This window comes from Canis lupus, chromosome 29, assembly GCF_048164855.1.
Source record: "Canis lupus baileyi chromosome 29, mCanLup2.hap1, whole genome shotgun sequence".
Classification (NCBI taxonomy): Eukaryota; Metazoa; Chordata; class Mammalia; order Carnivora; family Canidae; genus Canis; species Canis lupus.
Genome location: NC_132866.1, coordinates 16,670,864 through 16,683,319, shown reverse-complemented (window position 1 = coordinate 16,683,319; position 12,456 = coordinate 16,670,864). Strand labels below are relative to the sequence as shown.

Sequence of the window (12,456 nt, the reverse complement as noted above, 5' to 3'; positions counted from 1 at the left end):
TGGTCTCTCCATTTGTTAGATGTGGCCCAATCAAGGCACAGGAGGTAATACACAGAGAAAACATAAGAGCACAGTTTTCTCCATAATATCACACTAATGATGTCCATAAGCATTCTCTTACAGGTTTTTATCTGAATCCCAGAGTTTCATTAGTAACAAAAATTAGCATAATCTATGGTGACTAAGCACTAGGACACTCACTTGGCTGGCCAGCTGGTTAGCTTTCTTGGCTCTTTGATAGGCAGGTGTGATCATGGCTGGAAAGCTCCCTTTGCCCCTCTGTTGTTCATAGTCTTCTGTATACTCCTGCTGGTCAAAACCAATGTCAGCATGAAAAACAATATGACTTCAGCTAAGAACGACTAGACTTGTGAGCATCAACAGAACCAATGCACCTGGATTTATAAGATATTCAGAAAACATTTCAATCACCTGCAGTAAATTTGAAAATGTTATTCCATTGGTAATCTGAGTAACATCTTCAACACTGAAGAAAATCCTACTTCTCAGGTCAAAGAGATTCCCCTTCAATGCTTATATCAAATTGTGGGAAGCCTGACCCAACCCGAGGAATCCAAAGAGAGCACAACCTCTCTGACTCAAAGGCCTATATGATAATGCAAGGAGTCTGAAATGGGCCATCAGGGCTGTTCCCTTCTGGAAGCTCTCGGAAAGACTCCAGTTTTTCACCTTTTCCAGCTTCTAGTGGCTACTTGCATCCCTTACTCTATGGCTCCCAATGGCTTTGACCTCTGCTTCTGTTATCACATCACCTTGTCTCTGACTCAGACCCTCTTGCCTCCTTATAAGGACCCTTGTGATTACATCTGTCCACCTTAATAGTCCAGGGTAATATTCCTATCTCAATATCCTTACCTTAATCACAGTTGCAAAATCCCCTTGGCCAGGTAATGTAACAGATATACAGTTCTGGGGATTGGGACATGGTAATCTTTGGGGGAAGGGCCAGTAGTCTGTTTACCACAATTTTAAGATAAAGAAACATTCAAACTAATTGCTAGAATAATTTCTAGGGCTCTTACCTCACCAAGAGACTTTCGGGTTTCAACCATCCTTACGATTTCGGGGTCTGGCATAGCTCCTGGGCACCAAGCATTCCCTTCCCCATATCCATTCCAATAGGCTCTCTGTAAAGGAAACACACAAACGCATAAACACATACCCTGCACATTTGGTTGGTAAGACCTACTCCACCCTCCTAGCAATGTTCACATACACCGTCAGCATAAGAGAAATTCTCTAAAAACTATAAACTCCTACTGGCATATGGTGGGTCTCAGCTAACTAAAATGTTCAATTTCTTCACCTAGGAAATAATCTAATTCCTAAAAAGTTGAACTTTCTGAGATTCATGTATATTCTAGAAGGGTTCCAAATGTAACTTAACACTTCTTTGCTCATCACTGTACCTAGATTGATCAGTGGAGAGTTTTATGGATGGACAATGTGAGATTAACCAGCATTATTCAGACACACTGCAAAAACCTACTTGTCATGTGCCTTATATTGGGATAAGCAATTAACATTAAAAGAAAAGCCCCCCAAAAGGAAGACGGTTCCTTATTTAATAAAACTGTGGCCTATATAAAGAGATAAAACCGACATACAAAACAAGTAGTAATTAGAAAATGTTTGTGTGCTTAAGTGTAGTGTATTGACGATAAACACAAGGTTTTAAGAAGTAATCTATATGTGATGGCTCCATTCTGGATAGGAAGATGGAATCTGAGCTGGACCTCCAAGGCTGAGGTCAGATTGACAGGGGCAAAAGGAAAAAAAAAGGACATTCATTCTAGAAGGTCAGTTCCATGAAGGCAGGGATTTTCATTGGTTTTATTCACTAATGTATTCTAACAGCTTGGAACAACACCTGTACATAATTGGCTCAATAAGTATTCATTGAATAAATTCCAGGAGTGGGGACTACCATGAATAAAAACACGAAGGCAATGATAGGCTTCATGTAAAAGACCATGAAGACATGGGTTTGACTAGAAACTAGGGATAGAGATAAGAAGCCAATTGGGCTGAAGGTGGGGCAAATTGGAAAGGTTGCGTAGAACCACACTCTTAAGATCTAGAAAGACAGATAATTGGTATGTGAAATTATGCTCAACCATACTAGCAATCAGGGAAATTTACTTAAAAAAAACATAGAAATTGTCAAAAACTTTTATCTGGTAATATCAAGTACTGGTGAGAACGTGGAGGAATAAGTAGTCCCATCCTCTGCCCATAGGTATATCAAATGCACAGCCATTTCAGAGAGCAATTTGACAGTGGCCATAGAAATTAAAAACGCATGCACTCTTTGACATAGAAACCTTGTTTCTCATTATCTATTCTAGAGAAACACTTGTGTCCAAGAGAGGTCACACACAAGGGTATCCATAGCAACTTTGTAATAGGAAAAATTTTGGAAAGAACCCTGCCCATCCACAGAAGAGCATGATGCATCCATTCTTAATGGTTGCACTCATGATACACCCATCCACAATAACTTAAAAGGAGGTCGACACAGAAATATCTCCAAGTGGGCAGCCCAGGTGGCTCAGCGGTTTAGCGCCGCCTTCAGCCCAGGACGTGATTCTGGAGTCTCAGGATCGAGTCCCATGTCGGGCTCCCTGCATGGAGCCTGCTTCTCCCTCTGCCTGTGTCTCTGCTTCTCTCTCTCTCTCGAATAAATAAAATCTTAAAAAAAGAAGTATCTCCAAGATATTTGTTGATTGAAAAATACAAGTTGCAAAACAAGGTATGTTGTTTCATGGGAAAAATTACACATCCCAATAGAAATATACATATATAATTTTTAATGAAAGTAATAGCTAGTATTTACTGTGCCTACCATTGTTCTAAGGTCTTTACATTTATATACTCTTTTAAACTTCTCAATGGTTCTGTATGTCAGGAACTGTCAGAAGTTCAGTTTACAGATGAGAAAGCCAAAGAAAAGAATGGTTATATAATTTCATCAAAGGTCCCTCAGCAAGTGGCAGTGGCCATATCCAAATGGAAGTACTAAGAAATGAATTACATAGATCTATATTTGTAAATGAGTAAAGTTTGGAAGAATACCCATGAGACTGAAAATAACAGGCACCCCCGCAGAAGGACTGATTGGAGATGATGCACAGGGGGTTAGCTTTGTACTTTGGATTTTTTTTATGATGAGGAAAATCCAAGTATTATGTGTATAATTGAAAGCAAATGGCTGAGGAATTTTGAAATGATGAGCCTCTCCATAGTGAGCATAAATTCTCAGGTGGTAGGAAGAGTAAGTCAGGGCCATCCAGGAAGCTGTGTGTGGCCAACATCACTCAACAGGCTAGACAGAGGCAAAGCCAGAAGAGAGAAGGCCATCTTGGGAGGCCCCCATGAAGGTCCAGGCAGGAGATGATGTGGATCAGAGCAAGGGGGGAGAAATGCAGGGGCAGAGGCAGAGGGAGAAAGGGCAGCCATGGTCTCCAGCCTGGGTGGTTCGCTCCCAGGGCCAGAAACCCAGTAGTTGAAAGGGACAAACTGACTAGTGAGTTTGGACTGGAAGCAGATGTGGTAGAGATGACCCCACACCATGCTGATGGATGTCTTCTGTGGACAGCTGGAACCACAGACTGGGTGAATCAAAGCCTAATCAATTCCTCTAGAAGTAATAACAACAATGTGTCTCACTTGCAAAGTGTGGCCTTCTTTTCCTTTTGTCCAAACCCATTCACACCACTTCTCTCACCTCGTTCATCAGGGGCTGCCTGTTAGGTGCAGCTGTCCCATCCCTGGATTTCATGTCCCAGTGAAAAACTGATTTAAACCGTTCGCCCTCATCTTGCTCATCAATCTGCATGATGGAGACATGGTCAGGAAAGTTTCCGTCAGTGAAGAGAAAGAAAATAAATAACATATAGTTAAATTGGAGGGATTTTTCTGAATCTCAGTGGCAAAGCTTCTTAAGTGCACAATGACACACACTGGGTTGTCAGTCTCACTGTGGCTCTTCCTGTTCCCCCAGCCAGGTGACACGTACAGAGCACCTGTGGTGTGCAAAACTCCATTCAGCAGTACAATTAAAAAAACTGAAGGTCTTGATGAACTTATCACACAACACCCAGTAGGCAGGTTAGAGTAACCTCAGAAAATGCTGCCTTTTAGAGTAATGATTCTTAACGTTAGTGCAACAATCACCCCAGGAGCTTGTTAAAATGTTGGCTCCCCAAATTCATGTACATATTCTCCTATGCTTTATAATTTTACCTTTAATATCTTGACCTGGAATACATGTGTGAGTTTTTTGTGTATAGGTGTGAAGTAGGCGTCAAAGTTCATTTTCTTCCATAAAAATATCCAATCACTCCAGCACTGCTTTATTGAAAGATAGTCCCTGCTACGCTGAATTGCACTGGCAAATCTGTCATAATTCAAGTGACCACATATGTGCAGCTTTCTTTCTGGACCTTGAATTGTATCCCACTAGTCTGTCTATTCTTATGCAAAACTATACTAAGTTAATGACTATTACTTTTGTGGTAAATCTTGAAATCTCGTAACTGAAGTCCTTCAATTGTGTTCTTCAGAATTTCTTGGCTATTCTAGAATCTTTGTGTGCCCACATCAATGTTAGACTCCATTTGTCAATCTCTACAAAAAACACCAGGATTTCGACTGGAATTATGTTGAATGTGTAGATCAATTTGGGCAGAACTGATATCACAATGGTAACTTCAGAGTCTTGGGATGGGCAAAGAGCTCATAAAGACAACATAAAAAGGGCCAACCATAAAAGAAATCAAAAGGTCTTAGGTCCAAATCCAGATGTCATAATTTATGAGGTCTAAAATGGTGCCAGAAACCTGCAATTTTAATAAGCTGAAGCTTGAATCATTAATTCTATAGATGAAGAAAGAAACTGAAGGAAAAGAAGTGACCTTACTAAAATTATTCAATGGGTAATCAGAGCCAGGTTTAGAATCTAGGAATTCTATTTCCACATGAAGGGTACTTTCTCTCATTGAATTTCTAGGCTTGCTACTTTGCTTGCTGCAATATACGTATTTTTAAATACAGAAATTGAGAGTGCTTTATCTGCTTCTGCTTCTTCCCCTGGATTTTGAGAAATTACTGCAAACATTACATAGACTAAAGGCAGGATTTCTGGTTGACAGCACTACTGATATTTGGGCTGGTTAACTCTTTTTCACAAGTCCCGTCTTGTGCACTGCAGGATGTTTAGCAGCATAGCTGGTCCTTACCCGTCAGATGCCAATAGTACCCCTCTTGCCAACTGTGACATTCTAAAAGTCCCCAGGCATCACAAATGCCCCCTGAGGGGTAAAATTGCCCTCCTCGAGAGCCATTGACTTTAGGAATCAGAATTGCGTGACCAAAATAGATAGAAAGCCTTATTTGCTGTCCTCCACCCACAGGACAAATCCATCACCAGGGAGTGTCTGCCTCTCCAGAGACTTTTCATAAGATTCCAGATTATTCTGAGGAAGGAGGAAAAGGAAATAAGCCACAAGTGTCACTAGTGGGGTAAGAAAGAAGCATTAAGAGCTAAAGTCCCTTCTCTGAATAAAAGAGAATCTAAATGTTTTATTCTTCTAAAAATTCCATTCACACCTGCCAAACAAGAAATTTTGTCTTACACATTATTTATTATTTTTAAAAGGGACATCTAGGAAACACAAAAAAATGTCAACTTGTTTCAAATGCCAACTCAAATTCTTTACTTTCCTCCTTCATCACCATCACTGAAGCAGCCCTTTTGTTCTTTCTTTTAGTACATACATAACGAATTTGTTTATACTCAATTGGCAAAGTCTCTCAGAGAAGATGGGAGAGAGGGTAAGAAAGTAATCCATCCCCCTTCCTAATGTGGCTATGAGACCTGGGGCCTGGAAGGGACATGGCTCTCCATTTGAAATTTTTCCTGGTGGGGAAGGAGGAGGAAGTGACCTCAACAGCCTTTTTTTTTGGCATAACACACATATGCAGACACACACACACAAATAGGCATGTATACACATAGGCACACCATGTACACACAAATATACAGAGAGACGTACACACATACACACGCACACAGAGCACATGCATATACATATGCACACGCATGCCTGTATGCGCACATATGTATATATACACATCATGTACACACATGCATATGCCCACGCACACCTATTCACACCTATACGCACACATACATACACTCCCCAGAGGCACACATACATATTTATACGCATACACATAGATTCGCACAGATGCAAACAAATGCACACACGCAGGCATCCCGGGAAGTTCACATCACTGTCTGTGGCTAGAGACAGAACCAGCAAAAATCTCACTCCAGATTGGGCCTGTCACATACAGTGAAAAGAAAATGAATCCACTACCATCTCAAAGAAAGGAAATATTGTATGACCTGTTGTATGATTGTGAGGGAGGGACATGCCAGTTTAGAGCTAGTGCAGTGTGGAGAAGTAAGATACTAGGGATCTTTTTGTAGAGAGTGTAATATATACAAACAGCACTCTGCCATATAAGTACTTCTTGTGTTTAATCTGTCAAACTCTGGCTGTACAACTCTAGAAATATCTGGATTTTTGTAAACATAAACAAGTGCTTATCTCCTGGACAGTTTGCCACCTTCTACATACATAGAAGTAGGCCATTGGAGGAGTTCAGGCTATGGGTTCTAGAGTTGGAGAGATCTAGATTTGTACCCACCCAAGTAGCTGGGCAAAACTAGGCAAGTTATTTAACTTCTCTGAGCCTCAGCCTTCCCAACTGTAAGATGGTAATATTTTAGAGGATTCTTGTGAAGAAAAAATGAGATAAGATAGTGAAAGAGCCCAGCAGAATGTTTGGCGCTCTGTTCAAGTAAGAGCTACACTCAGTATTTATTTGCAGTTTCGTGTAGCTGCCCTTAGACTTCAAGAAATGAAACCAAGATCCTAAAAGAACAAACCCTCTCAGTAACCTAGGATTGCTTGTGAATTCTTAAGGTTTGCGAATCCTTAGGAATCAATGATGTGTGAGTAACTCTGCACCTCAGGCTCGTCACCAGCAGAATGGGATCATAACATTACTTACCCTACTAGATAGTAATGTGTATTAAGTAAATTAAACGACTGTACAGTGCATGTTGCATAAGCATGTTTAAAAATAATAAGCTCACAATCAGTCCAGGGCTCTCAGCAAATTAAGCTAACTTGGCAGGGGGCGTTGGGTAGGCTCGATCTAACACACATTTTCCTGAGGAGACGGGTGGCCTGGGCAGGCAGGAGAGGCAGTCTGAGGTGAGGTGACGTGAGGAGGGCAGATCACTGACAGCCTTCCACCTCTTGTGCAATTTTCTAATTTTAGAAAGCTTCTAGATGCATCTCACAGAGCAACTTCGTGGGGCAAGGGGGAAAGAAGTTAAATGAGTCATCACTTCAATAAATGCAGGCATCTAAGTGGTAGCTAGCTATCTGACAAAACCCCATTGTTGGTTTTTCAGAAGAGGTTGGTTGATCAACACGGCTTTCTTGTCTAGCCAAACACCACTTCTGAATCAAAATATCTTTGACCTACCCTTACCCCCAGGAGAAAGAGAGGCTGCTAGTGATCATAAAAACTCCTGAATTCAGAGAGATTGAAGAGTGTGAAACTAGAGGTTTTTCATTTTCTATACCAAAATAATCATGGGAGAAAGCAAGGAAAGGCTCTTATAATATTTTCCAGCTATGTAAACTTTGTTTTACATTATTAGGCACCTAATGTATACAGGCACCTAATGTATACACCTAATGTAAACCGTCACCAGTGTGAACAGAGCTGGTAGGCAGAGATTACAAACACATCAGATATTCAAGCTAGATTATCAGATTATCTTGGGTATTGGGCCTCTACTGCGGTAGGACAAATAGCAATATTTGTTACTTAAAAGCACTTTGCACTTGAAATGAGCAGGTTCAATTTGGACATAGACACTGAGCTAATAAACTTTCTTTAAAGGCTATTTTGAAATTCAAAATTAAGTCACTTACCCCATGGATGGTTTCTGGAGACTTCCTCACATTTAGATTTAAGGGAGTATGATAGACACTTGTGAAAGTGTTGTTCTTGGGGTTGTGGCTAGAAAAAAAAATAGATATAAACCAAAATTCAAAATGCATTTTACCCAAGATGATTGATTATTCCTAAAGGTATGGTTATTTTTTAATTGATAAATATAAAACTTAATAATTAAGTTTACTATTTTCCAGGCAATGTCTTAAAGGGAAAAAAGGAAATCAAAGAAATTAAAAGCTAAGTTTAACTAGAAATGGTCACTGAAATACTTTCTGAAAAAAAAACTTGAAAAGGATTCTGGAATTTTTTAAAAGAAAAAAGTTCTATAGGCATATCTGCAGCAATTACAGTGTTCTGCACGGTATTTAATAATTTAACATGGGGTTATAATGGATTTGACTTTTTACCTAAAAGAAATTTGAAATTTTCAAAAAAAAAAAAAGAAATTTGAAATTTTCAACTTTCTGTCCTTTGCATAAAATCCTGCCTTAGACCTCATCAATGATTTTATGTAAATGACAACTTTGAGGAAGATATTTCTTGGCTTTAACTCTGGGCTGTGTGATTTGAAGTTCTGGTTGGCTACCTGTTAAAAAATAAACAAAACCCAAGAGGTGGTGGGGCAGGATACCAAACACTTACGCGTGACAGTACGGCTTTTTCTGGTGACTCACGAAGTTATTAACCGATAGCATCATCTTGCAAACTTCGCAGTGAAAACATGCTTTATGCCATATCTAGAAATCATATAGAAAAGATGTAGCAAAATTGCCTTTTTTTCCAGACTCTGGATTCTTATACATTTCCAGGTAAAAATGGATCCTTAGAGGTAAAATGGTGATAAACACACCCACACACAAGTACAATATGTTAAATGAATAACCTTTTTTTCAAGGTGACATAGAAGATAGAGATAGGAATGGGTAGAAATGAGGAAAAATGATAAATACATCTTTTTTAGATGGTTCAAGAAGCCCCACATGTCCATATGTGAGAAGATAAATCTCCCATATTGGTTATTATTTCCAAAGGCCAAGAAATGTCTACTGACCTGATCTAGACAGCTGATCTTCTCGGCAGGATAAACTCCATACCCACACCTAGAGCAAGCCTGGACATTCATCTTGACGTCCAAAGAGAGAAGACAAAGATAGGCAACAGGCAAGAAATCCAAAGAAGTCTCAGGCTAGTTGTGCAAGTCTCCAAAATCCTGACCACTGTTAAATCCTTGTGAGCACCTTGATCATTCAAAATCCAACTTCCACTTTCCTTTACTGACCTTCTAGTTTGAAGTCAGCAGCTGGATGGTTTTTAAAGCTGCCACTTACTCAAGGGGCTATTTTGGCCACTCACTCAGCACGCATGCGTCTGGGAAATTAGGTGGAGGTATTTCTAGCTGACATGCTTCTCTAAATAGAAAAATGAACTCACAACAGCATCATGTTTATGTGGGTGACCAAATCCTCGTGTATGACTAGGCAGCGTGTAGTAGTTTAACACGAACTGTGATCATAACCCAAGAAAAGAATACAAAGAGATAGGCCACACACTCATCCAACGATGAAATTAGAAAAGCTTGCTCTGTGAGGCCCATGACTAAAGCAGAAAGGCCAGCTCCCCAAAAATGTAAGGAATAAGACAGGATTGGTTCAATCCATGGGAAGGGCAAATACCATTTTTGAAATTTTGGCTTTATCTATTAAAATGTTTACCATATGGGGCACCTGGATGGCTCAGTCGGTGGAACGTCCAATTTTTGGTTTTAGCTCAGGCCATGATCTCAGGGTCCTGAGATCAAGCCTCGTGTTGAGCTCCACACTAGGTGGAGAGTCTGCTTGAAGACTCTCTCTCTCTGTCCCTCTTCCTGCTTTCATCCTTGCTCTCTCTTTCCCTATCTCAAATAAGTAATCCTTTTTTTTTTTAAGATTTTATTTATTTATTCAGGAGAGACACAGAGAGAAAGAGAGGCAGAGACACAGGCAGAGGGAGAAGCAGGCTCCATGCAGGGAACCCGACATGGGACTCAATCCTAGGTCTCCAGGATCAGGCCCTGGGCTGAAGGCGGCACTAAACCGCTGAGCCACCTGGGCTGCCCTCAAATAAGTAATCTTTAAAAAAAAAAAGAACAATTTAAAAAATGTTTACAACAGTGAGGGTAAAAACTGATTAAGATATTCATTTGATTTTAGCTTCTACTAGAATGCAAAGATAAGCACACACTAGGGGGCTCCTGGGGGGTTCAGTGGTTAGGCATCTGCCTTTGGCTCAGGTAGTGATCCCGGGTCCTGGGATCGAGTCCTACATTGGGCTTCTTGCAGGGAGCCTGCTTCTCCCTCTGTCTATGTTTATGCCTCTCTCTCTGTGTCTCTCATGGATTAATAAATAAAATCTTAAAAAAAAAAAAGGCAAGCACACTCTAGAACTCTGTGTTTTGGCCTCTATGTTATCCTGGTCTTTCCAAGGTCTGTCTGTTTATTCTCTTGTCTCCCAGGCCTGCGGTGGGGCAGCTTAAAGACAAACCCTCTCTTCCTGGCATCATGAAGCCCCTCCATTGCCTTCAGTATCCACTATGTGTCACCTTAACCAGACCTTCTAGAAACAGCTTACAAAAGACAGCACCTCACCTATTGCAATCCCTCAGCTCACTACTTCCTATGACCCTTACTCTGCTTTATGTTCTTAATTGCAGTTAGCTACCACCTGACATGTTGAAGGTTAGAATCTCTCCTTTTTAAAATTATCTGTCTCCTCTATCAAAATATAAATTCCATCAAAATGGGATCCCGGTCCTTGTCATTTCTATCTCTAGTACTTACAACAAGGCCTGACACAGAAAAGATGCTCAGTAAGTACTTACTGAATCAATGAAACAAATGTAATACTCTAACCAAAATGCCTACAGAGGCCAGAGGTGAAGTCACAGGTCATGGTAGGTACCTTCCGAAATGGGCAGGCAACACCCCATCTGATGCACAACCACTCTTCAGTCCCAGCCAACTTATCATGAGGGAATCAGTACCCAGAGCTGCCAAATACTGTGACTTTTCCAGAAAAGCCGAATACCTGCATTTACACATCAAAGTCCCTGTTTTGCAAATGCTCTGGGAGTGAGGCAGGGGGTGGACAGTAGAGGGTCCAGGACTTGGCCAGGCTACCACTTAGTGACCTTTGGTCCAAATGCTCTGCGATGATAGCTGGGGGTCCCTAGGTGGAGAGAAGTCAGTGAGGGTGTGTGTGGGGGTGTAAAGCAGGTGAAAAATGCACCGACACTAAGGAGAGTCTGCAGTCTGAGGCTCCCACGGATAGATGGTGGGGCCCAAGGCTGCTTTTTCAGCAGGAAGAAGACCCTAGGTGGGACTCCTGGCTCTGGGAGACTTCCATGCTGGCAGGTGGTACAGGGCACCTGAAGAGAATGTGAACAACAAAGAGCAAAGCCTATGTTCTTCTCTGTACCGGGCTTCTCAGGCTTGATCTGGGAAGCTGGCTACAAGTCCCAGGAACCACTGAGAAAGGAGTCCACCCCAGTCCAGAGGGATGAAGAATTACAGTCAGGTTTCATTTAAGGTAAAGGCCATGTAACACTTCTCCATCTAAGGTGTGACTGTCCAGGACAGTGGCTGCTGCTTCTCAGTCACCTTCATGAAAACAAGAATTACCAGAATGAAGCAGCTTGAATTTGACTTGTACCATCACTTCTGCTTTTAAAAGGCATCTATTAGGTGTCAGAAGTCATGAGGAGAAACAACCCCAGTGAACTGGAAATGGACACCATCAGTGACCACTCACTGCTGGGGTAAGATCCACATGGCCCTTGTTTGCCTGGAAGGGACCATGGGCCACCTCTCCCTCGTCTATCCCACCCCGTTCACATCCCCTAGAGGTACCCTCCACCTGCCCGCCACAGTGACTACCTCAGCCCATTCAAGACTTAGCTGATGAGCACACTACATTCCTGTGGCTTTTGGGATTGGTTCAGCGCATTTTAGCTTGGGTTCCAGAAAACACAACATGAGGCAAAGAACATGTTCAAGGACTTTATTCAGAGGGGTTGTCCCAGGGAGCAGAAGTAAGGACGCAGGAGAGAGGTGACAGTCAATAGGAAGGTTAATTGTCAAAGTAGCCACGAGCTGATGTGAGGTGCATTGGACTGCTTGATCCCCATCTTCCAAGAGGCCATATAAACAACTGCTACAGGGAACACCTGCTATGGGAAGGAAGGCGGAAGAGTGTATCTATGGGCCTGTCTCCCTTTGGTGAAAGTTATACCCTGCACGTCCATGCTCTGTGTATGCTCATGGCATCCCCCAGCATCATGCCTCAACAGCAACAGGGGAAGAAAGCAGGGGCAACAGAAGGCCAAAGATACTGTTGGCTGTGCCCCTGTGAAGA

General features: G+C 41.6%; 1 protein-coding gene across 8 annotated transcripts in view; it reads right to left on the bottom strand.

Annotated features, from left to right (window-relative positions):
• The window catches only part of NRAP (nebulin related anchoring protein), a 69,931-nt gene extending 60,485 nt beyond the window's left edge, over window positions 1-9,446 (bottom strand). For 4 of the 8 annotated variants that reach the window (XM_072805251.1, XM_072805256.1, XM_072805252.1 and 1 more), the window contains exons 1-6: window positions 9,119-9,446; window positions 8,710-8,804; window positions 8,043-8,130; window positions 3,749-3,853; window positions 1,044-1,148; window positions 202-309 (exon numbers count right to left, since the gene is read on the bottom strand). In XM_072805251.1, the coding sequence (XP_072661352.1) occupies window positions 202-309; window positions 1,044-1,148; window positions 3,749-3,853; window positions 8,043-8,130; window positions 8,710-8,804; window positions 9,119-9,190 (573 nt within the window). In that variant the 5' untranslated portion in view covers window positions 9,191-9,446. The remainder of the gene's footprint in view (window positions 1-201; window positions 310-1,043; window positions 1,149-3,748; window positions 3,854-8,042; window positions 8,131-8,709; window positions 8,805-9,118) is intronic. The other 4 variants (XM_072805253.1, XM_072805258.1, XM_072805255.1 and 1 more) reach the window with 1 other exon arrangement.
• Between the last annotated feature and the right edge of the window lie 3,010 nt (window positions 9,447-12,456).